This window comes from Drosophila busckii, chromosome 2R (genome assembly GCF_011750605.1).
Source record: "Drosophila busckii strain San Diego stock center, stock number 13000-0081.31 chromosome 2R, ASM1175060v1, whole genome shotgun sequence".
Taxonomy (NCBI): Eukaryota; Metazoa; Arthropoda; class Insecta; order Diptera; family Drosophilidae; genus Drosophila; species Drosophila busckii.
The window spans coordinates 6,609,420-6,632,842 of NC_046605.1; the positions used below are offsets into that span (position 1 = coordinate 6,609,420).

Below are 23,423 nucleotides of genomic sequence, written 5' to 3' on the forward strand. Positions count from 1 at the left end.
TGATATGCCGTTATTAATGTTTGCCGTGTGTTTATGTGAGTGTGTATGTGTTTGTTTTAAATATGTCTCGAGCGTTTTGTTTTTCATACAAAAAATAATAAGATAATTGCTTATAAAATTACACATATTGTTTTGTTTTTGTTTTTTGTTAGTTTCTCAGCATTGTTCAACGAAATAGTCGTTCTTAAGTATGCTGTATATACATATGCACACAATACAAATACATATATGTATATATATATTAGATATTTAAACATTAATTGTAAATAACTAGCAATTATTTTGACCAAAAAGTATTTGTTTGTCCCTTTTTGAAATTGGAGTTTTCTTTATATGCTTGTTCATTATCATTTGTTTGTCGCTTAAAATGTTTCACAATTGTGGACTTTGAGTTGAAATTGCTAAAGTATTTAGTATGCCTTAGTTTATGCTAAATATTACACTCTTTAATGCTTGTCGTAATTTTTAATCTTTTTACCTTGCTTGTTGGTGGTTTTCGTTCACAGTACAGAGAATCCATGTTGTTTTTTTATTGTGTATGTGTCTGTTGTTGTGTATGTGTGTGTGTGTGTGTGTGTGAATCAGCAACATTTCGAAATTACTAAAAAAAACCTTTGGTTGAATGCATTTTTGTTGTCTTCATTGTGTAAAAATATATATATACTATAAGTATATATGTGTTAATTTTATTCTATTAAAAACGTACATAGTATAATGTGTTGTTTTTTGTTGCTTCGTTTTTTGCTTTGATTTTTGATCCCTTAAGAGTTTTGTTTTTTTTTTAGTTTTCTTTTTTGTTTTAGCTATTGTGAGAGTTATACACAAAGTTGTGCTGTTAAACATTCGATTCCCTTACGATTGATAATCCCTATACGATAGATGATCCCCTATACGTTAGATAATCCCTATTAAGATATATAATCCATATATTGGTTTGGTGTTTACCTCTTGCGTGTGTGTGTGTGTGTGTGTGTGTTTGTTATGTTAGTTTCATGCAAACTAAACAACCTACGCTCCTCTCATACTCATCCTACTACTTTACAATTAAACAAATTAGAACTTTTAAACTTATAAATCTAATGCTTTCGGCTTGGCTTTTTGTGTACACATCACACATTGAGTTGTTCATTGCGAATTATTCGAATAACATTTCGAAATCTGCTGTTAGTGTATTTGTATGTGTGTTGGGTTGGGGGGGTGTGTGTGTGTATTGTGATTGTAATTTTGTTTTTTGGCGTCGTTAAAGTTACTTTTTAGGCAAAGTACATGACCTTTTTGGTGTCGGCGTGCACAGTTATAGCACGTGCCATAGCACCTGGTGTGCGATCCTCAGATGAGCCGCTCTGATGTGAGCCCTCGCCCGAATCGTGCTCCTTCTCCACCAAGTGATATCTGTACAGAATATGGAACATTTAATTGTTTCACTTTATGGCTTATATATGTATAGCTTACCTGGCACGGAAGGCAACCAAGTGTGCATAGTAGGCTGGCGCTGGTATGCTAACGGAGCGTGTGCAACGCACATAGGTGTGGCACAGTTGATAGGTGAGGCACTGCAGCTCATCGGAATCGAAGTGATTGTCATCCCATAGCACGTGATAATGTGAGGGACGGCTGGTGCCTTGGATGCCCTGATGACTGCACAGATAGAAATCAAATTCTGTGGGATGAGTGATGCCCACGTCGACGGTGGTGCCAGCGGGTATGTTGCCCGATTTGCCGCTCTGCTCCTTCTTCTCGGCGCAGAAGAGACGCGTGTGATGACGTTTCTGCACCACAATGAAGGTAATACCTGGACGGTATTCGGGCTCGAGCTTGATGCAGGCCTCACGTATGGCGGTCAGCTCATGCTGCAGCACATGTGGGAATTGTCCCTCGGAGACACCATCGCGATAGAGTATGATTCGATGTGGCTTATAGCCGCCGGTGGATTTGTAGAACATAATGAGCAGTTCGCGCACCATGCTGCTTAGCTCTTGGATAATCTCCTGGCGATGCTGCTGCACACGCACGGTGGCTGCATAGCGCGAAGGATGCGCATCCATGGAGCCCACAACAGCTGCTATGGAGGGCTTCTTGTTGTCGCCAGCGGGTGGATGTGTCACATCAGCGCCCAAAAAGATAACGGGCTCGTTGAAGACCTTGGGACGTATGGAGGGCACCAGAATGGAATTAATGCCGCCCAGCTTGACGTTGATCTTGAGGCACAGATTGGACAGCGTCTGTGGCGAGGTCTTGTTCACATTCTTGGCCTGCACACATTGCGTTGCCATGCCCAGCACAGTGTCGCCCACACGCTTCACCTCAGCATAGACGGGCGTCTTGCCTGGCAGCACCACTACCACCAGCTGCAGCCCGGGGAATGTGATCTTTAGATAACGAAACATTGGCTCCACCTGATCCGGTCCGGTGGCATATTTGCAGAAGCAAGGCTGCCCTATGATGGGCATGCCTGCATCATTTGAGATCTTCTGCAGCTGCTGCGTGAAATTACGCAAAGCATCCTCGCGCACCGTGCGCTGTGGTGCAAAGCAGGCAATGGCCCAGACGCGTATCTCCACGCCGGTGAAGAACTGCTTGCCACGCATATCCCAGACACCCTGATTGGGTGACGCCAAGCTCACCTTGTTCTGCGGCGGATACAGCTGCTGCCCAGTCATGCCCGATGACACACGTCCCCCATATTGAAGCTTGGGTGGCGGCAGCACACGTCCGCGCACCTCCATCATGGAATTTGAGATGGTCAAACCAAACTCCTGCACATATGAATCGTTGTTGAAGTCAGCACGCTTCACAAGATTATTAATCTCGCGCTCACGATCTGGCGCAGAGCGTGCAGTGGCCTTGATCATAGTCGAGGTCTGCATATCGGTCAATTTCTTAATGCAACGCTGACCAGCGACAATGTTGCACACCTCCAGTGGCAAGTAAGTGTGCTTGTGCTCCTGACCCACTTGCAGGCAAGGCAAGTGCGGATAGCGCAGCTTCATGCGATACTTGTCCAGGAAATATTTGGCCACTGTGCACTCCACAGTCTGGCCGTTCTCCAGCTGCAGTGGGAAGCTAACAAGGTACAACATATATTTAAGTATTCAGTTTAATCTTTCGAGTTATTCCATTGCACTTACGATTGCATTTGCGCTGGACGTCGCGTAACATTGCAGACACGATACTTGCGACGCATTTGTCCACAGTGCGTTATCTCAATCTTGAGCCCCTTGATTTCCTTGGTGAACTTGACACGCTGCGAATCGGTGAGCGGCTTGCGCTGCTCGTTAATGTCACGTATGTCCAGCACCTCGCACATAAAGTCTATGACAGGCTGTGCCTTGTAGAAAGCCGTAGCCGACACTGTGGATTAAAATTGATTAGTTTGTCTATTATTCTATTTCCTTTCTTTTGCAGCTTACCATCAATATTGAGCATCATTTTCCATTGAGATGGACGCACGCTTTGATGGAAACCAAACCAGACCTCACGACCGCCGCCCAATGGATGATAATAGCCATCGGGTGAGCTGAAGAAACTGCGTCCCACGGGTGTATATGTCATGCTGGGCAAGTGGCGCATAACTACATCCAGCGCCAAGATGGCATCGTATGGTATTTGCCTGGTGCGTCCTTCGAGCGCCTCCTCCAGATTGAAAAGCGACACCTGTGCTTGCCACTTGATCGTCACACGAAAGATGCGATCCTTGCCCTCGCCAGGCAGTGTCACCTCCAGCTCTAGACGCTCATTGCCAATGGGCAACGGATCGCGTGTATACAAATTATTGCGTCCATCAAACACGGGCTTCAATACGCCAAAGATCTTGCTATAGGCATGCACCATGGTCTCGATGATCTCACGATTCACCTTGCGCGGACACTTGTCCGGCTGTATATTGATGTCATAGTGATGCACAAATCCACGCGGCATGGTCACCTGAAAGTGATTGGCACGCAAAACAATTGGCCTGCCCTCACGTCCCAGATTCGGTCGACGCGGGCACGTAAACACTGGCGCATCCGGTTGAGTGGTGGGCGATGCAGCCGCTGCGGCAATTGCTGCCGATACGCTGCCCGTGGAGCCCAAAGCGGAGGCAACCTGTGCAGCGGCAGCTGCAGCAGCACCACCCACAGTGGCACCGCCAGACGCCACATTCTGAGCACTTGGACTGGTTACAGCGGTGGGATTTACCGATGAGCCAGGCGTTGGTGGTGCTACAGTTCCCAAAAAAAAATAATAGTTTGTTAATTAAATAAATCAGTTGCAGGGCTGCGTAGAGATTGTAACGGTAAAGTTAACAACTAGACGACGCTAGATAACAACGCAACTAAAAATAACATTTATTTCGGCATGCCGAATGTCAACATAAAATATATAAACATAGTATACATATGGTACAACTATATATATATAGTTAATAATAAAAGCTAACAAACAGTTGCAGCATGCACTACTTTAAACATAAATTGTGTAAGGGATTCACATATACAATATATATTAAAGGTTTGGTTCGTTTTAGTTCAAAAGTGCAACAGAAATTATAAAACATTACATGAAACGAAATAAATATGTGGTTAGTAAAAATTTTGCACATTACTGTAAAGGAGATAGTGTGTAGAATTTTTTTTTTTTGTTTTTGTTAGTGTAGACAATTTATGTATTTTGTCTCAAACATCAACTAAGGAACATAAACAACATTTCCTTGCGTTTTTCAAATTCAATATCAAATTGTTTAGTAGTAGTTTTTAGTAATTTTGGTTTTGATTTGGAGAGAAATTTACATGTGAGCGTGTCGAAGCTAGTCTGCGCCTGAGAGGGGCTCTGAGGCCGCGTGGGCGAGGGGGTCCACTGTGACTCTATAAAAAGAAAATTTAAATCAAATCAAAATGTTCACAAATAAAAATCAAAAATGTTCAAATCATAAATGTTTGTAAATCAAATAAAACGTGAAATGGCCAATTTGGTTGTTTTTTGGTTGAAAATAATGCATTATACGATGGTAAAAAATAATAAAGAATATGTATAAATATAATATATAGAGTGCGATTAATATTTTAGTTACAGTTTGGTTCAGCTTAATAATAAAAAAAAAATTCAACTATATCTGCCACAAGTGTAAAAGTGTATGTGTGTGTGTGTATAGATCTGTGAAGATTTACTATCAACATATTTGACTGCGTAAAAACCTAAAACAATTACGTTGTTGTTGTTGCGCATAAACTCCATTTTTAACCCCACTCTTGAAAATGCAAAGCAACAACTATTGCGTTGCGGTCGTTGACCCAATTATTGCGCACATGTTTTCTTCCTGTTGTTCTGTCTCTGTCACACTCTCACGTCAGCTTTTCCCATCACTATCTCTTTCCCTATATAGGGAACCACCTACACCATGCTTAATTCTTAAATATGTAATGCAAGTTTTATTTAGCAATTCTTCCAACCCCACCACTCCCACTTGACATTTCATCTTTTACGCACTCATTCATTTTCACAGTTTTGTAGACTAGTTTGTAGAATTGTCTTTGCAAATACACTGGCGTGTGTGTTTGCAAATAAAGTAGAGCATCAGAGTTTGTGTTTGTTGAACTAGAAGATACATTCGTATCTTGGTATGTGTAACATGTGGCAGATTTAGCATTTAGTCTGGATTTATGTCTTTTGTGTCACTTACGTTGTCCAACTGGATACATTTTTGCACTAGTATTTGTTTTCGAAATGTATACAAAACAATTTGTATGTATGTATATGTAGTATGTGTGTGTTTATGTTGTTTGTTGTTGTTGTTATTGGTTTTTCTCTTTGTTGCTCTTCGTTTCTACTAATTATTATAATGATTTTGTTTTTGATTTCAGCCTTTTGCTTATCACACTTTAAAGTAGAATTATTCGTTTGGTTGTTTCACGCATTTGTTGTTGCTGCTGCTGCTGTTGTTGTTGTTGTTGTTGTACAGTACACGCGCTTAACAAATACGTCATTAATTATGCATATATATGTATTTCTATTAATATTCTTATTGTGTTTATTGTTGTTGGTGTTATATATTATTGTAGTATTGGAAAAAGAACACAAATTTAGGCACAGCTTTCGTTTTAAATATATATTTTATAACTTTTATCATGTAGGTGTGGGTGTTTTGTTTCTTTGAGTTTGTTTGTTTGTGTGTGTGTGTGTGTGTGCAAACTGCTGGCATGTATGTATATGTGTTTGTGTGCTTTGGGTGCTCCGCTGGACAAACGACAACGACGGGCGCTGCTTCTACAGCATGAAGAAAAATGCTTTTGTATGCGTTTTAGATTGGGCAGCGTATTTGTATGTATTTGCTGTATTTTCGAGACGTCGTTTCTGTGCACCCGAACACGTATGAGCTGCCAAAATGATGCACAAAAGCTAGCCAGACTATTGAATTATTCTTTTTAATAACTTTTGTTAGCTTTTCACGCCGCGCATTATGCAAAAAATGCAATTTTCTTCACTTTTCCACACACTTGCAAAGTCCCGCAGCAAACACAAAATTTTTACTCAAAATTGTGCGAGCGAGACGCATAGTGTACACGCTGTCTAACCACATTTAAATTGAGGGCAAAGCACTGTCATCCAACAAACACAATTATCTTCAAACAAACGGCAATCTTTAATAATTGGTAATATTCTGACAGTGTTTTGCACAATAAGTAAATGTTTTTGTTGTTTATTCAAATCCACACACACTTGCAAGCACAACAATTTTAGTGTGAGCAAGACACATACATACTGTACATGCTGTCTAACAGATTCTGTTAAACTGCTGTTAAGTAAAAACCAATTGGATTCTAGTCCAAGAGCTCTTGCTCTCAAACTGTAAGTGTAGTGTTGTAGAAGAGTGTGTAGAATATGGCAACATTTACATAAAAAAATGTAGCTGGCAACGCCAATTCTGTTCGTGTGTGTTTGTTATAAAACCAATAGAACATTGTTTTTCTGCAGCTTTTAGCAAGTTTATAAAATAGATTATGTCTGTGCCATTTAGCGGCACATTGCGCCGGTCAGGTGGTGTTGTCTCTGCCATAGGCAAACAGCTAAAGAGCATTAATCTTAAAGGCGTCAAACGCATCACAGTGCAGTTTGATCCGTTTGCGGAAAATGTTAAGGCCACACGGTAAGTGGGAGTGGGCAGTGGTAGCTATAGGGTTGGAAAAGCGTTTTCCCAACGTACCAATTTATCGATTATGAAACATGCGCAGTTTGCGCCTACATATGTTACAAATTTTTCACCAGAATAAAGTGCGTAGACAAAGACAAATAAATATTATATATAAAAATGAAAAACAATAAGCAACCAACTCAAAAAGGGTGCAAAGTATTTAAAGCAAAAACGTGATGAAATAGTTTTTGGTAAACTTACCATAAACCTTGCTCATTAGTCCCACTGCCGAGTTTAGCTGCAGAGATGTGCCCAAATCGGGAGGAAATGTCAACGGCAATTGGAGCTGAGCTGGCCCTCCGGCCAGCTCTCGCTCCGTTGACATTTTAGTCGGTGTCGGCGTCAGCTTGAGGCGTTGCTTGTTTGCTCACTGGCAGATACAGCTAAAAAACAAAAGATTAAAAAAAAAATTCATTAATATTGATTCATTTTTTTTTATATATATATTTGCAGTGAGTTTCTGTTTCTGCTCTCCACGCCAAAGGTGTCACTAACCAATCCCAAGTGCATTGTCAAGCCGGACATTGTTTGCGACCGTTCGCCAGCGTTTGTTAAATTTTCGCTTATTGAATCAGCACAAGGTAAGGGCTTTCCATATGTCGCTGAACCCATTTATATGACATTTTGTTTCTTTATAGAGCAAATCAAAGCGAAGGAGATACGCTTCAATAGCGAAAACCTCAACACTTTGGAGTTATTACAACTGTGCAACAAACACGTATCCACATTAGCGCCACCTGAGGAAATCACCAACAAGGTCTTAACCAAGGCAGAAAAGCAGAAACTAGCTGGTGGTGCTGGTGGCAAAAAGCTGGCTAAGAAGAAGTAGACTTGACGGACTATCATCTGACATCATGGTTACGAAGCACAAGGGTACATTGGCTGTTATTGAGCAGATCTATCAGGACATACCCGCTTTCACCGATATATTCACGGAGGAGAGCTTCTATACCTTTGCCTTTTGCTTTGTTTGTGCCACTGTGTTGGTGGCATTTATACTATCGCGCTTTATTACCATTAAGCCAGTCGATTTTTAAGTCACATTAAAAACTTTAAGCTTTAAAATGTAAAACAACTAAACATTGTCTGCCTTTTGCAACTGACTGCGGCAAAAAAGGGCTGCAATGGAACTCTGATTAAGCTTGAGTCTGTGGCCAAAACCAGTTTTGGGTCAAAATTTACTTTTTTCTCTTTGTATTCGCTTTTGCAAACCGGAAAATCATCTGCTACGCTCCGTTGTCAGCCGAAAAAAGTCGTGTCAGCGATTAAACGTAGCAAGAGCGCAGGGTGGGGAAATTTTGTAGAAACAGGCCACAAGCCACAGGCCTTTTATATGCATCAACTGTATATACATATGTACATATAATTGCATTATATGCGGAGTCCCATTCTAATTGGGCTTGCTCAATGAGGTCAAACAAAAAATGATCTCACGCACAAGGTGAAAGCTGCAATATGCAAACTGCTATAAATATAGACTATTGAATACATTATGTGCAATGAGTTCAAGTCAAAGTAACTATATATATGAATAATTTTAAAATTTCATTTCATTTGTGTCTGCATTTTGATAGTATTTGACTTTTCATTACTGCTTAAGCGTGCATAAGACCGGTCCATGACTTGCTTTAAATATCTTTGTATCTGGATTATACCATTGGCAGCTACTCGGTGCTTGGACAAACGCGTGTCCATTGTGCTTGAGCTGCATGAAGATTGTATGACTGATACTATTACACACAATCACCTGGAAGCTTTAGCTTCAGACTTAAACAGGTGTTTGCGACATAAATATGTATGTACATATATGAAAATCGTGCAATAAATGGAGCAACGTCGGCGAAGAAGACGCAGCAACAAAGGAAAAACAAACATTTTCACTTTCATTTCATGATGGTCTCTACTTTTTCCTTACACACACACATGCACACATATGCTAGCGGTGGACAAGTTGTAGAGCTTATGTGTGTGTGTCATGCACCCGCCGAAAAATGCAGTTACTTACCCCAACCCCAGCCCCAACTTGTCCATTGCAATAAATGCCAGAGCTTTGAGCTAAACTTTTAAAATGGCGGGCCAATATGTACATATACATATGTGTGTGTGTGTAGCATGAAAATCGATTTAGAATTTCTACAACTCGCTCAAAGTTGAAAACAACAAACTGTTGAAGCGCAGTCTGCAAATTGGTGAAAGCTGTTTTTAAGCTGCAAAAGTTAAGATTAATGTGCACATGTATATATATGTACATCTGTAAATCTGTATAGTTTTCATGTATGTAGTCATTCAAGTTCAATGTCAGTTCAGTAGCTAAAAGCTCCCCATTGCTTCCTCTTTTGAAAATGTATGTTATTTTGAGCGCCATATTGAAAGAATATTATAGTATAGTAGCTTCAGCTAACTGCTTCCACTACGCTGTTTGCACAAGCTCGCCATATTAATATTTAAATATAAGGAATACAGTTTATGTGCAGCGTTAGATACTGATACAGCAGTGGCATGTCCTTCAATCAATTTTATTGGAATACAAAACATTCTCGAAATCGCTTACACATACAGCTGCAATAATGCACTTTCCTCTGTTTTGGTGTATGCTCGTTGGCACGAGAGGAAGAGCGGGTGTTATTACTGCCTATGTGACCTTTCTACCAAAACATAAACAGAAGCTCTTTCTCTCTGTCTTGCAATGCCGGACTATGGTTGCCTCACTTGTGCACAGCGCGCTCTTGAAATTGCTGTAGCATATGCTCAGGCGCCATTACAGCATATTATTTATGTGTGTGTGTGTGGCTGTATTACATATAGACGCTCATGAGAAACTTCTCCAAGTTTAAGTTACGAACAAAATGGCGCGCGAGCGACTGGCGCGTGGGCGTGCAGAAATTTCTGCAGCTGTTGCTGGGAAATGCACTGCGCCCATCTCCCCCGCCGTACCCCTTGCCAATCTTGCAGTAAGCTGTTACTGTCTATGCATATGCATGCATGCATATTTGTGTGAGAGTGTGTGTGTGTGTATAGTTGACAGTTGGCAATGTTTGCTCACCTTATCACCCGATTGCAGCTCGCGTTTTTTTTTTTAGGATTTTAGCCACCTATCAGCGACAAGTTGTACGCTGATTTTGTTGTTGTACTACTTGTAATATAATAATACTCTTTGCCGTTGATTGAGTAACGCTTTTTCTCAAAATTATTACACATTAAAATGAGTTTTGTTGTTTTTTCTGTTTGCCGTACCGTTAGCGACTTTTCGCTGCACTGGAGGACGTTGGCCTGTTTTTAATTTATTTTTACTGTCTATGTCACACAATTCGCTGTCACAAATGTACATAAATACATGTGAATATTCCAACATAAAGATTTTAAAGCTTATATACTTTTTTCTTGCTTGTTTGCTGCAAATCGAAACGCAATTTCTTTTGCTGCTGCTGCTGTTGTTGTTGGTGTTGCCAGATCGTTACCGGGATAAAGTAACTTTTGCTCTCTGTCATTGCCTCTCTTTCATAAAACGCACAAGCACACACACACACTCGTACACTCACACAGATACACATGCATACATATACACTCGCCAACACACACGGCTAAAAACTTGAAAAAAATATTTCTTTTTTAATTTCTCTCAGTCTCTCTCTTCCAAACTGTTTCAACAACAATTTTTGCAGCGACTGTTTGTTTTTTATGCTTATTTTTTTTGCAAGCTTTTATACGCCGCTGTGTGAGTGCGAGTGAGTCAAAGGTTGTTGTGTATGCGTGTGTTTTACCAATACCAGCGCAGCTGTTTGGCCGCTCCGCCGCTACAGCTAATTGTTGTTATTATTGTTATTATTTTTTCTCGTTGTATTTTGTTATTGCGGTAGCGAGTTTAACATTTTGTGCCATACAGTTGAAAAAAGCTTTTCTCAACAATGCGGCGCGCAGTCATGCATTAAATACATACATACATCAGTAGCAGTAAACACACACACTTGCACAAGCACAGGCACACACCACACACACACACACACACACTGGTATACAACTGGATATTATTGTACATAATATGAAATGAAAGCAGCAACAACATCAACACATCCGTTCACATATAATTTTTCTTTCTTTTCTTTTAACAAACTTACGACGCAAATCGGCAACGGAATTAACCTTTCACTGTTTGGTTAAAATAACGAACGCACTAGAAATTACACGTTGATTGTTAAGCAAAATTTCATAGAGATCAAAAATGTATTAAATCAAAATCAAGCGAATTAGCGAAACGCGCGGTTTGCCCGTTTGAAGTTGAATAAATACACAATATTTTTGCTCCAAGTATTCGCAAGATACAAGCCGTCGTTTGTATCTATGAGAGTGTATGTGTGTGAGTATCTGTAAGAGCGTATGTGTGCGAAGAGCGCGCGCGAGAGAGTCTGTTTGTAAGAGAGCGCGCGCCAATAACAGTGCGTATGATTAGTATGCGGCCTAGACAAAGTCAAGGGCAACTACGAAAGCCAATTTACATACATAAAAAATGATTTAGCATTGCCAATTTATTAAAGAATCGAATACTCTCATAATATGCAAAAAATTAATAAGTTTAAAACACTTGCTTATCGCTTATTAAGGGATTTAGTGCATTATATGCTTAAACGCGCTATTTTTGTTTCTCTTCTTGCTTATCAGCGGATGCGGCTGTCTCTTCCTTGCCCGCGTCTGCGTCAGCCTTCTTGTCGGCCTCCTTGCTGCTGCTGTTTCCCTCATCTGTGTTCATGCTGGCGCCAGCTGGCAAACTCTTCTCCAAGGCACGCACGAAATCCTCCAGATTGCCAGAGTAAGCGGCTGTAACGGCATCCACAGAAAGCTCGAACTGTTTGACCACTGGTCCAAGCTGGGCGGATTGAAGAGCATTGGAAAACTGGGCAAGCGCCTGCTGGAACTGCGGCGAGCTGATATGATCCTTAATTTGCTGCTTACGATCCTCATCTGCATCTTCCGACTCGGGCAAGTGGACAATTAGCGATTTGACACGCTCCGGATCTGCTATAAGCTGATTGATAGCCTCGGCCCCAGACAGTGCCGTGGATAGGTCGATATTCAGTGAACGACCTGCGCCATGTTCAGGAGAGAGATTCGATAAATACGCTTGGAATGGATTGGCATACGCTCCACTTGTAGGTGTCGTTGTCGTATCGCTCAATTTCTTACCGGAAGCATCAACATCTCCACTTGAACTGGTGCCGCCAGCGGCCTCGCTCTGCAGATTGCTGCGGCTGCTGCCCTTGGTGGCCTTAGTTGGTGCGGACGGTGTGCGTGCCACGCTCACATTTTCCGGGGTTTGCAAAGCAGATGAGCCACCTCCGCTCGATGCGGCGGTGTTACGAGAGGACGGAGTGCGGGAGCTACAAAAGCAAAAGCAGTTGTTGCTGGACTATTCAACATAGCTTTGTCTACTTATACTCACTTCATCTGTCCCAGCAAAGAGCTTAGCCCACCCATTTGTCCGACTCCGCCGAATAGCTGCATCAGCTGCTGTTGGGACATATTGTTTAGCATGTATTGCAAATCGGTGCCTTCGCTGCCGCTGCCTCCACCTCCGCGCTGGTGAGCTGAGGGCGGATTGTTCAGCAGCTCGTTAATGCGACGGCAGTGCTCGTCATCCTTGTCTGTCTTGGGCTCCTGCATCCAGAAGAACATGCGACGTGAGCTCGACTTGAACTTGAGGACATATACACGTCCACTCTTGCACTGATCGACTCGCTTGTACTCAAAGTCATCTGGAAAAACTATTAGATCGTCCTCTACTTTGCCGCTGGTTCTGTCCTTCCAGCAGAAGTGCATAAGTCCATCATCGCTTTGCGTCATGTATACAAGGCCCTTACGAGTGTCGGGGTGCACCATTTTGCCTACCATGTTCATGCGTCCTGCACGGAACTCGACTAAATTGGAGCTGTTCGAGCTGCCAAGTCCACTTTGTCTACCAAACATGATACGTGCGCTTCGTGAGAGCTGCAAACAAGGATAGTAAGAGTTGCTTTAATTCTGGGGTACAGCTACACACAAACTTACTGGATATATAATGCGAAAAATATAAACAATTTGGGAGAATCCTTAATAAAACGCTGGCTTTTCAATTGGATGACGAGCAAAATTCTTCGACATTTATTTTAGTGACGGGAGATTTGACAGGTGTGACCAGCCGGAGAAAATGTTATCGAGTCAAACTGTGGATGACATGTGCGCATTGCTTGCGTTGTTTGCCTCTTGCTCGCTCCTAATACAAGTTCCTATTGCAGAGCTACTCTTACGTTACTTGCATATTGTTTTGCAGCACTATAAAGTTTTCTTGGCAGCAATAAGTTGCTACTTAATTTATTTAACAACCAAAAGTGTTCGAGCAAAGAACAAAAACGATAATAAGTAACTGATTAAGCAATAAAGTTGCAGTTAAAACGCATTAAGTACATAGTAAAGTGTTTTGTCATTGTAAAAAAGACTGATCCTAATAAGTGGTAAGTGCTTCCGTTAGAATATAAACAACGCAAATCTCTGTTTGTGTGTGTGTGTGTGCATATAAATTAAGCTAATTTAAAATATGTACATATATATACATTTAATTGCGTTATGTGTTACTCTGTCTTGGCTTCATATTCTAGTGCCTTCCTGAAAGGTAGCGCAGCTTCTTTCTCTGCTGCTTTCATTTTCTTAGTCTCTTGTTTGTTTCGTTGCCGCTATTGTTGTTGTTGTTGTTGTCTTTGATAATACTTGTGCTGGCGGCCATTTCTATTTGGTTACTTTTTGCGCATTTTGTTTTCAGCTGTTGCTTCTTTCTGCTGTTTGGCCTATTTTTCTAAATGCTTATCAATTCCTAATATTTCCTACACAGAAGTACACTGTGTGTGTGTGTGAGTACCTGCTGCTGATTCACCTTCACCTTCAAAGCAATTTGAAAACCTGTTTTTGCCCTCAAACTTGGCATATTTATTGTGTTATATTTTTCATAAATCAGCTATAAATTGTTTAGTAAACGAACCAGCAGAGGTAGCAAAGCAGAAAAATAAGCGAAACAACTACAAGCAATAAGCAACAATATGCAGAGCAAATGACCGATAAGATAACGGAAAGTTTGTTTTTCGACTTCGAAAATGGCAACGGCTTTACTCAATGCTTAGGCATTCATTTTCGCTGACAAGCTTAGAAGAAAATTTAAGTTGATGTTTCTTATCTCAATGCAATACGCCCACAACAATTATAATTTGCTATTTAAGCTTCATGTGCATGTCTCATGTTATCTAAATCGCTAACACAAGCACTCTTCATATTTATGCTATTCTGTCGAATTTCATCATGGATTGTTGTCATTGTGTTTGTTTATTAAACTTTGTGCTTTGTGCCATGCAAAAAGCTTACCACTAAGCAAAAACACGTCACGTGATTTACAACAACAACAAAATAACACAGCTGAGCTTAAAACTAATTCGAAAGCTTAGTTGTATTAATTGTGTAGCTATTTATTTGTAAGCATTTTTAATTGATTTTGTTTACGCTCTTTTGTTGCAGCTTAAAATGCTTAAAATGAGCACTTTATTCGCTCTATTGGCCCTGGTGGCTGTGGCTCAGGCCATATCATTTGCTGATGTCGTGAAGGAAGAATGGCAAACATTCAAGGTGAGTAATCCAACACGCATAACGGTAGTTTCAAAATTCAAAACGCAGCTGTTTTAGGGAATGTACTGCGCATGATTAATGCGCTTTTGTTGTCTGTTTTGTTTATTTAGTTGGCATTGTTTATAATTTTTGGCCCATTGTTTCTGCGTTATGATGCATGCCACAGATTTGTGAGTCATGTAATCATTCTTTAGGTTCCAGCAGTTGATTAGGCCGACAGTCACATGCCGGCTCACATGACTGAAAGCCGCTGATAAAATGCCATATGCTTGAACCCGCCTTCCTCTTGGTGCCTGGTTCGGTTCAATGCAGATAAGCTCGGCTTGCTGCTGATGATAACAAAAGTAACGGTTCGGCATGCCATTTCTAAGACTCGCAGCAATACAATTGGCATACATATGTATATATTTTCATATAATTGCTTTTGTATTGTCTTGTAAATTGCCTTTTGATTTGGTACTCTTTGTTTGCGCGCTAGTTTACTGCGTAGTGCGCATTGAACCTTATTGAGAATTGATTGCGCTTATCAATTCAGTCTATTGATTATTACTAGCCTATTGATAAGTATTCAGCTTTGTCTACAGTTCTGCTTATGGCAAAAATAGCGCAGCTATTAAGGACAATTAATTACTTAATAATTTAGAATTCAAATTTGAAATTTATAAATTGTTTTTATTGGTTGTTGTCTGTACTGACCAGATAAAAAAAATGCAAGATGCTTTCAAGCGCAGCTTTAAATTTAAACGGACTGCAAAATAATTTGAAAAAAATTATTTGACCAAATTAAAATTTTAAAATTTACTTTGTTACTATCACTTTCTAAATAGTGGATGAATAATTTTAAACTAAATTAAATAATCAAGAATTCGAAAAAAAAAAAAAATTGTTTTTGTTATCCCAAAAAAGCTGACACTGTTTTTTTTTATATGACAAGTGCAGCATTAAATGTAGTCCAAAATACAAATTTTGTTGCATAGTTTCGGGGTACACCTCCACGCAAAAGTAAATACTATTTTTAAATATGTTTTGGGGTGGATTGTTTGACTTCGTAGATACTTTTCGAGTATTTAGAAAATTCTTGAAAATTATCTAAAAGATAATTGATAGTTTATTGAGAATTTAAGAGCACAGCTTTCATATATCATAGCATTAACCACAACATATACTATATACATAAAGTTGTATGTGTCACAATTGTTAACTAGTCCCCAACGACTGCGACCGACCAGACAGAATGGAATTATAAAATTCATTCTTAAAAAAAGCAATACGATTGTAGGGGCTGTCAGACTAATCGGCTCAATGAACTTGCTGTATGTCAAGGACTATGCCTACGTAGACAAATTTTATTAATAAATATTTGAATAAATATAACATGATGGAAATGTGCGACATTTGAACCTGGCACTTTTGTTATCGCCGCTTGATAAGCGTGTGAAACAAAGTCCCGACCCCACACACAAAACACTATAAATCACAATGCTCTCCCAAATACTGAAACTACAACTCATCTTGGAATTTTTATATCTCAATTTAAGTGCGCACTATTCAAAAGACGCAAATTTTGAAACAAAAACACTCGGAAATGGCGTGTGACTTGCTTCTTATCACTTAACATTCGCGCTCTCTCTCTCGAACTCTCTCGCGCATGAACAAGCTTTTGCTCATTTGTTGTGAAGGCGAGTGTGCAAATATTGAAGCATAGTAAATATCAACAAGTGGGCGATACTTATTGCGCGTGTTTATGTATAACAAGCGCATGCATATGTATTTATGTAGATAACCGGTTAGCATATTTTGCATGTTTGGTCAAAACGCCTGGCTAACAATTAAAGCATCCTCATAAATCTATATCAAGGAAAACCGGTTCGCCTGTACGAATTCCTCTCACATGTTTGAGCAAACATAAAAATTAACGTTTACTTATGAATTTTGGTGTGCATGTGTGTGTGTGTGAGTGTATGTGTGTGTGTGTGTGTGCATGTAATTGCTGTGCAAGCAGAGCAACCACCAAGCCAAGCAAAAGCAAAGGCAAAGGCTATTTTTGTTATTAGCAGTTGAGCTACCGAGCCAGTCAGTCGTCGGTCTGTCTTTCTCTCGCCTAACACAGCAAACGAGCGCGCGCAGCAGAGTGATAGAGGCAGCAAGCAAGCAAAGAGAGCGCTACGACGTCAAAGCATTTCTTTTTGGGGGGGGGAACTGGATAGAGCGAACATTAAAGGAAAAAGCAGAAAAAGCACGCGGCTCATTTTGAATCAAAACGTGTGGTAAAGCCGACCGAACTCAATGAACGCTTGCAGTGCTTAGCCAACGAAATAAAAGAAAATTACATAAACACACCCACGTAGTTAGTTAAAATGGCCAGCTCCAATGATTTAAACCTCGTTGTGGACGTGATAGTGCCCGCGGTCTTTGTCATTGCACTATTCGTTGTAAACGGATTTGTGCTGCGCTTAATTTTGCGCAAGAGACGCGAATATCATAATTTCACACTGCAGGAGGCGGCAATGTCTGACCAAGCCACCACATCTTCTGCTGCTGCTGCCAACGACTGTGCCATTGAAATGGAGCGACTCTAGTGTTAACTAAAAAAATTAGCTTTAGTACTGCGGATTAATACATATATAAGATATATAAAAAACACGTGAAAACACTAAAGTGCAAAGTTGCAAAAACAACAACGAACTATAATTAACTCAAACTATACCGTTGTATTCACACTGCGTACAAATGTGTCTACCTGTCATGTGCATTTAATTACAGTTTTTAGATTATTATTTTATGGTTAATTTTGTTTTTAATCAATAACAAATGCCTTTTCTATGAAATAAATTTATAAGCATTTTTTATAACGAAATACAAATGCATTCTTTGCTTTTGGTGGAAAAATCAATAGACATAGTTATGTATGTGGGTCTTGAGCGCTCGATAAAGCCGTCTGCAGTCGAAACGAATTCCTATCAATTATGTCAATTTAGGTGCAATGTACATAAAAGAACAAAGTTGTTCGAAACACCGAAGCGGTAATACACTAAGCAATGCTTTTGGAACAGAAATTTGTGTATCTGTTGTGTTGCATGTTTATGATTGTTCACTTGTAGCGCTCTCTAGATTGTCGTTTATTAACTTTTAAAGCACATTATAAACAAATTTGGAAACTGCAGTCGGGCGCAACTGCCAATGTACGACTCTGTACGCAGTAAATAATTTAATAATGCCATTAAACTTAACTAAAAGACTGCTCTACACTTTGCTGAGCAGAGTCTGTAAATTATTTCTGAAAACACGCCATCAATGAGAGAACCGAACCGCAGCAGCCGTAGTCATCAGGGTGACAATTGTATTCATTCGTATATGTATGCTGGATCTAATTATACACACACAACTATGGGTGACTGAAATTTTTATTTTGTTGCCTATAGCCTAGCCCGCTTTATAGCGTGTCAATAACAATCGTTGCGCTCAGGAAAATTTTAACAGCGTCGTAAAAATTTGTTTATGGTTGGTCGTCAGTTGATTTGTTGATGACGGTCGCTACTGTTTCGTACCTTTTTTTATGCTACCTTGTGATATATTCTTGCCGTTACTAGCTTAACTATGTGGTTATCATTGATTTGTCCATAAATCCGATTCAAGCACTAAGCATTAGGTAAGAATAATCTTTGACTTGGCATGTGTGGGCTACTATCTAATCGCTAGACTTGGACGCAGGTACAATGCTACAATGATAATGCCATCACACACATACACACGCACGCGCTGATAAGCATATATTTATATATAGTAGTTCATTTAAATAATTATTGCCTTTGTTTGTTAATTGCAGCTGGAACATCGCAAGCATTATCAGGATGATACCGAGGAGCGTTTCCGTTTGAAGATCTTCAATGAGAACAAGCACAAGATTGCCAAGCACAATCAGCGCTATGCAGCTGGTGAAGTTACCTACAAGATGGGCATGAACAAATATGCGGACATGCTGCATCACGAGTTCCGTGAGTCAATGAATGGCTTCAACTATACGCTACACAAACAGCTGCGGTAACTTAGATATATTGTTTACAACAATTGCAATCAAGACTAATTATGTTTACTTTTAGTGCTGCTGATGCCAGCTTTGCGGGTGTCACCTTCATCTCGCCCGCGCATGTGACTGTGCCCAAATCTGTGGACTGGCGCACCAAGGGAGCTGTTACAGAGGTTAAGGATCAGGGACACTGCGGCAGCTGCTGGGCTTTCTCATCGACTGGCGCGCTGGAGGGTCAGCATTTCCGTAAGACTGGCACATTGGTATCACTCTCTGAGCAGAATTTGGTTGATTGCTCCACCAAATACGGCAACAATGGCTGCAACGGTGGCTTGATGGACAACGCTTTCCGTTACATTAAGGATAATGGTGGCATTGATACCGAGAAGTCTTATCCTTATGAGGGCATTGATGACTCTTGCCATTTCAACAAGGGTACCATTGGCGCCACAGACCGTGGCTTTGTTGATATCCCACAGGGCAATGAGAAGAAAATGTCGGAAGCTCTTGCCACCATTGGACCAATCTCAGTTGCCATCGATGCTTCGCACGAATCATTCCAGTTCTACTCCGAGGGTGTGTATAACGAGCCCCAGTGCGATCCTCAGAATCTGGATCACGGTGTGCTTGCTGTTGGTTATGGCACTGATGAGTCCGGCACAGACTACTGGCTGGTCAAGAACTCCTGGGGCACTACATGGGGCGACAAGGGCTTCATTAAGATGTCGCGTAACGTAGATAACCAGTGCGGCATTGCGACTGCTGCCAGTTATCCACTTGTTTAAATTTAAGAAGCAACTGCTCAAACTCATTTAATTATGTCTTCACAAAAGTTATTCCAAGACGAGCATCTCAATTATTAATAACACCCATCTTATCAATAATCTATGATCTGTAAAAGTGCATCACATTTTTATTTGTCAGCTTGAATCGAATTAAGCGTGTACTATTTTAATGTTGATGTTTGTATAAATTAAATTAATTAAAAACGATTATATTTTGAATATTTTAATTGGGCGCAATAATCAGTAATCGGTCTTTAAATACAGTCGTATTGCAATCAACGCACTGTCATCTAATAAAAGCTTTTTATAGTATATATCGATACTTTCGTTGCAATACCATCCCTAGCTAAAAGTTTGTTTTGTAATACTAAAAATGCAATAACTGTCCGTAAATTAATAACAAACACAAAAGAAATGCTATTGACGCTGCGTGTACATGGCTCGAGGTTGCGTTTGAGCCTCTCACGCCAACAGCAGCTCAGGCTAGCCAGCAGTGTAGCCGAGAGTAAGAAAGTAACTACAGCTGGCGTTGGCCAATTGGAAATCAATGGGGGCACGTACGCCACAGACAGCTGGACAAATGTTACGCCCAAAATATTGTCTTATCTAGGCCTTAATAAGCACCTGCAGCGGGATCATCCATTGTCAATTATAAGGCAGCGTATTGTGAATTACTTTTATGGTGCCTATAGGAATCAGCGTGGAAATCCGCTTTTCTCGGTATATGAGCAGCTGAATCCAGTTGTCACAGTGCAACAAAACTTTGACAATCTGCTGATACCCCCGGATCACGTGAGCAGACAAAAATCGGACTGCTACTATATTAATCAGCAGCATTTGCTGCGTGCTCACACTACAGCGCATCAAGTGGAGCTTATCTCGGGTGGCTTGGACAATTTTTTGGTAGTGGGTGAAGTGTATCGGCGTGATGAAATCGATAGCACACACTTTCCGGTGTTTCATCAGGCGGACGCTGTGCGGCTGCTGACCAAAGATAAGTTATTTGAACGTAATCCCGGGCTGGAGCTGTTCGAGGAGACTTGGTCGGGTGCTATTGCAGATCCCAAGCTGATTTTGCCTTCGTCTAAGTGCATGGATCAGACAAAGCAGCCTTGCCATACCTTGGAAGCTGTTAAACTAATGGAGCACGAGATGAAGCATGTGCTCGTGGGCCTGACTAAGGAGTTATTTGGACCGCGCATCAAGTACCGTTGGGTAGACACCTACTTCCCCTTCACTCAGCCCTCTTGGGAGCTGGAAATATACTTCAAAGATAATTGGCTGGAGGTGCTGGGCTGTGGCATCATGCGCCACGAAATTCTTCAGAAGGCCGGCGTGCATCAGTCCATTGGCTATGCCTTTGGTGTTGGCCTGGAGCGTCTAGCTATGATCCTATTCGATATACCTGACATACGTTTGTTCTGGTCAAATGACAGCGGCTTCTTGGCTCAGTTTAGCGAGCAAGATCTACAGAATCTACCCAAATTTAAGCCCATCTCCCACTATCCGCAATGCACAAACGACTTGTCCTTTTGGCTGCCGCCCGATGTTGAGGTTGACGCTGGCTTCTCTCCCAACGATTTCTATGACTTGGTGCGTTCAGTGGCTGGTGATGTTGTTGAACAGGTATAAAAGCATAACGCATTTATAGAGTCTTATTTAATTACTTTATTTCATTTGCAGATAAGCTTAGTGGATAAATTTAAGCACCCGAAAACTGGCAAATCCAGCGTGTGCTTCCGTATTGTCTATCGCCATATGGAACGCACTTTAACACAGGCTGAGGTAAATGAAATGCATAAGCAAATTGGGGATGCCAGTGTGGAGAGCTTTAATGTGCAAATTCGCTAGTCTTAGTTTAATAAAACAGTTGTTATAACCAAATAATAAGATTACGCTACATGTGATATATATTTTTAAAATTTTCGATAACTATTCTGACGATTGCAGTCTAAGAATTTTGCGGGTGAAATAGTATCGATACTTCCGCTATTTACTTGTTCACAAATATTTTGTGTGTACTTACGAAAAATGTATATGTATGTGTTACTACTCAAAAGTAACGAGTCACAGTTGTGAGACAGAAAAAACAACAACAAGCGTAGCGAGATCAACGTAGCGCTGATTAAATTGTGAATATGTCTTACTCTGAGGCAGAGACTGTGCTGTATAGCATTTTAGGATTAGTTATAATCGAAAATGCATTGGAAATATACATTTCGTTGCGTCAGGTATGTAAGCTGCCGGCCGGCATGCGGCCAGACACACATGCATGTCTGGGCGCGAGTGCATGTGCTTGTATTGGTGAAAATTTGTAAAATTTGCAATCGAAATTAATTTCACGCAATCAACTTTAGGTAAATGTGTACAAAAGTGCACTGTCTGTGCCAAAAGAGTTGACCAAGCATATGAATGATGAGACATTCCACAAGTCACGCAAATATGGGCTAGACCAAGAGACTTTTGGCATATTTAAGGCTGTGCTTATGGATGTTCTACTACTCTGTCTGGAGCTATATATAGGGCTGATTGCGCTACTCTGGCAAGCCTCAGTAGATGTTGTGGATCGTCTTAACTGGGACTCCAGCAATGAGATACTCGTCAGCTGCGTATTTGTACTGATATCGAATGCCTTGTCTACCTTCAAGTCAATGCCCTTCAAGATCTACAAGACTTTTGTTCTGGAGGAGAAACATGGATTCAATAAGCAAACAGCTGGCTTCTTTGCTTGGGATCAGGTTAAGGGCTTTGTGGTTATGCAGGTTGTAATGATACCCATTACCGCTGCTATAATATTTATAGTACAACGCGGTGGTGATAACTTCTTCATCTGGCTGTGGGTCTTCACTGGTATCATCTCCCTATTGCTGCTCACCATCTACCCCATATTTATTGCACCACTGTTTGACAAGTATACACCTTTGGAGCAGGGGCCATTGCGCAAGTCCATTGAAGATTTGGCAGCATCCCTCAATTTTCCGCTCACCAAATTATACGTGGTTGAGGGCTCCAAACGTTCGTCGCATAGCAACGCCTACTTCTATGGCCTATGGAATTCCAAGCGTATTGTGCTTTTCGATACTCTGCTGCTGAACAAAGGCAAGCCTGATGACTCTGAACTGTCTGCTGATGAGAAGGGCAAGGGCTGCACCAATGAGGAGGTCTTGGCCGTGCTGGGACACGAGCTGGGCCACTGGAAGCTGGGACATGTGACTAAGAATATTATTATAATGCAAGTTCATTTATTCCTGATGTTCCTGGTCTTTGGCTATCTATTCAAGTATGCACCTTTCTATGAGGCCATGGGCTTCCAACCAGGCACACGTCCCATTCTTGTGGGTCTGCTCATTGTGTTCACTTATGTAATGGCTCCTTATAATGCTCTTATTAACTTTGCTATGACCATACTGTCGCGTCGCTATGAATACCAAGCCGATGAGTTTGCTCACTCACTTGGCTTTGAAGAGCAATTGGGACGCGCACTGATTAAACTTAATCTTGACAATCTAGGCTTTCCTGTTTATGACTGGCTTTACTCCACTTGGAATCATTCACACCCAACTCTGCTGCAACGCTTGGCTCGCCTCAAGGAGCTGAGCGAGCCGAAGAAACAAAAGTAAATCAACATTGACCAAAGCATATAACCTTGTCACACTCTTTTTCAGATTTAGTTGTAGTCGTCAATAAAGCTAACAAAATTTTATTAAGTCAGACACACTAACCTAATTAAGACTTGGATTAATCTTTTAATACACTTTTTACTACTTTATACATATACTAAAGCTGATAAGAAGCTCATAAACAA

At 40.8% G+C, this 23,423-nt stretch overlaps 8 protein-coding genes across 14 annotated transcripts; 6 read left to right on the plus strand and 2 right to left on the minus strand.

The window, feature by feature from the left end:
* Positions 1-784: 784 nt before the first annotated feature.
* On the minus strand, positions 785-11,415 carry LOC108596049 (protein argonaute-2). Of its 6 annotated transcripts, XM_017981437.1 has the most exons (8): positions 11,284-11,415; positions 10,212-10,479; positions 7,370-7,551; positions 4,770-4,844; positions 3,411-4,202; positions 3,129-3,351; positions 1,453-3,063; positions 785-1,392 (listed from the first exon to the last, which is right to left on the minus strand). In XM_017981437.1, exons 3-8 carry the CDS (start codon positions 7,491-7,493, stop codon positions 1,254-1,256), a joined length of 2,964 nt encoding a protein of 987 aa, XP_017836926.1. In that variant the 5' UTR covers positions 7,494-7,551; positions 10,212-10,479; positions 11,284-11,415; the 3' UTR covers positions 785-1,253. The 6 variants fall into 6 exon arrangements, with proteins under 6 accessions (XP_017836926.1, XP_017836927.1, XP_033149106.1 ...); XM_017981438.1 differs by lacking the exon at positions 10,212-10,479; XM_033293215.1 differs by lacking the exon at positions 4,770-4,844.
* LOC108596059 lies at positions 6,902-8,020 on the plus strand. The gene is made up of 3 exons (XM_017981454.1): positions 6,902-7,123; positions 7,622-7,749; positions 7,807-8,020. Exons 1-3 carry the CDS (start codon positions 6,978-6,980, stop codon positions 7,995-7,997), a joined length of 465 nt encoding a protein of 154 aa, XP_017836943.1. The 5' UTR covers positions 6,902-6,977; the 3' UTR covers positions 7,998-8,020.
* Positions 8,000-8,239, plus strand: LOC108596061. The gene has a single exon (XM_017981457.2). It carries the CDS (start codon positions 8,023-8,025, stop codon positions 8,203-8,205), a length of 183 nt encoding a protein of 60 aa, XP_017836946.1. The 5' UTR covers positions 8,000-8,022; the 3' UTR covers positions 8,206-8,239.
* Positions 11,416-11,673: 258 nt separating the features above from the next.
* LOC108596054 (proteasomal ubiquitin receptor ADRM1 homolog) lies at positions 11,674-13,318 on the minus strand. 2 transcript variants are annotated; one of them, XM_017981448.1, is made up of 4 exons: positions 13,208-13,318; positions 12,603-13,147; positions 12,347-12,540; positions 11,674-12,247 (listed from the first exon to the last, which is right to left on the minus strand). In XM_017981448.1, the coding sequence occupies exons 2-4, from the start codon at positions 13,124-13,126 to the stop codon at positions 11,796-11,798; spliced, it is 1,170 nt and encodes a 389-aa protein (XP_017836937.1). In that variant the 5' UTR covers positions 13,127-13,147; positions 13,208-13,318; the 3' UTR covers positions 11,674-11,795. The 2 variants fall into 2 exon arrangements, with proteins under 2 accessions (XP_017836937.1, XP_017836936.1); XM_017981447.1 differs by having other exon boundaries at positions 11,674-12,540.
* Positions 13,319-13,523: 205 nt separating this feature from the next.
* On the plus strand, positions 13,524-19,826 carry LOC108596055 (cathepsin L). Its single transcript, XM_017981449.2, has 4 exons — positions 13,524-13,650; positions 14,699-14,806; positions 18,633-18,847; positions 18,907-19,826. Exons 2-4 carry the CDS (start codon positions 14,705-14,707, stop codon positions 19,616-19,618), a joined length of 1,029 nt encoding a protein of 342 aa, XP_017836938.1. The 5' UTR covers positions 13,524-13,650; positions 14,699-14,704; the 3' UTR covers positions 19,619-19,826.
* LOC108596060 lies at positions 16,446-17,622 on the plus strand. The gene has a single exon (XM_017981456.1). The coding sequence runs from the start codon at positions 17,164-17,166 to the stop codon at positions 17,383-17,385; it is 222 nt and encodes a 73-aa protein (XP_017836945.1). The 5' UTR covers positions 16,446-17,163; the 3' UTR covers positions 17,386-17,622.
* A 132-nt stretch (positions 19,827-19,958) lies between the features above and the next one.
* LOC108596051 (probable phenylalanine--tRNA ligase, mitochondrial) lies at positions 19,959-21,503 on the plus strand. Its single transcript, XM_017981444.2, has 2 exons — positions 19,959-21,244; positions 21,302-21,503. Exons 1-2 carry the CDS (start codon positions 20,033-20,035, stop codon positions 21,467-21,469), a joined length of 1,380 nt encoding a protein of 459 aa, XP_017836933.1. The 5' UTR covers positions 19,959-20,032; the 3' UTR covers positions 21,470-21,503.
* Positions 21,504-21,677: 174 nt separating this feature from the next.
* Positions 21,678-23,394, plus strand: LOC108596052 (CAAX prenyl protease 1 homolog). The gene is made up of 2 exons (XM_017981445.2): positions 21,678-21,849; positions 21,976-23,394. Exons 1-2 carry the CDS (start codon positions 21,757-21,759, stop codon positions 23,236-23,238), a joined length of 1,356 nt encoding a protein of 451 aa, XP_017836934.1. The 5' UTR covers positions 21,678-21,756; the 3' UTR covers positions 23,239-23,394.
* The last annotated feature ends 29 nt before the right edge of the window (positions 23,395-23,423 follow it).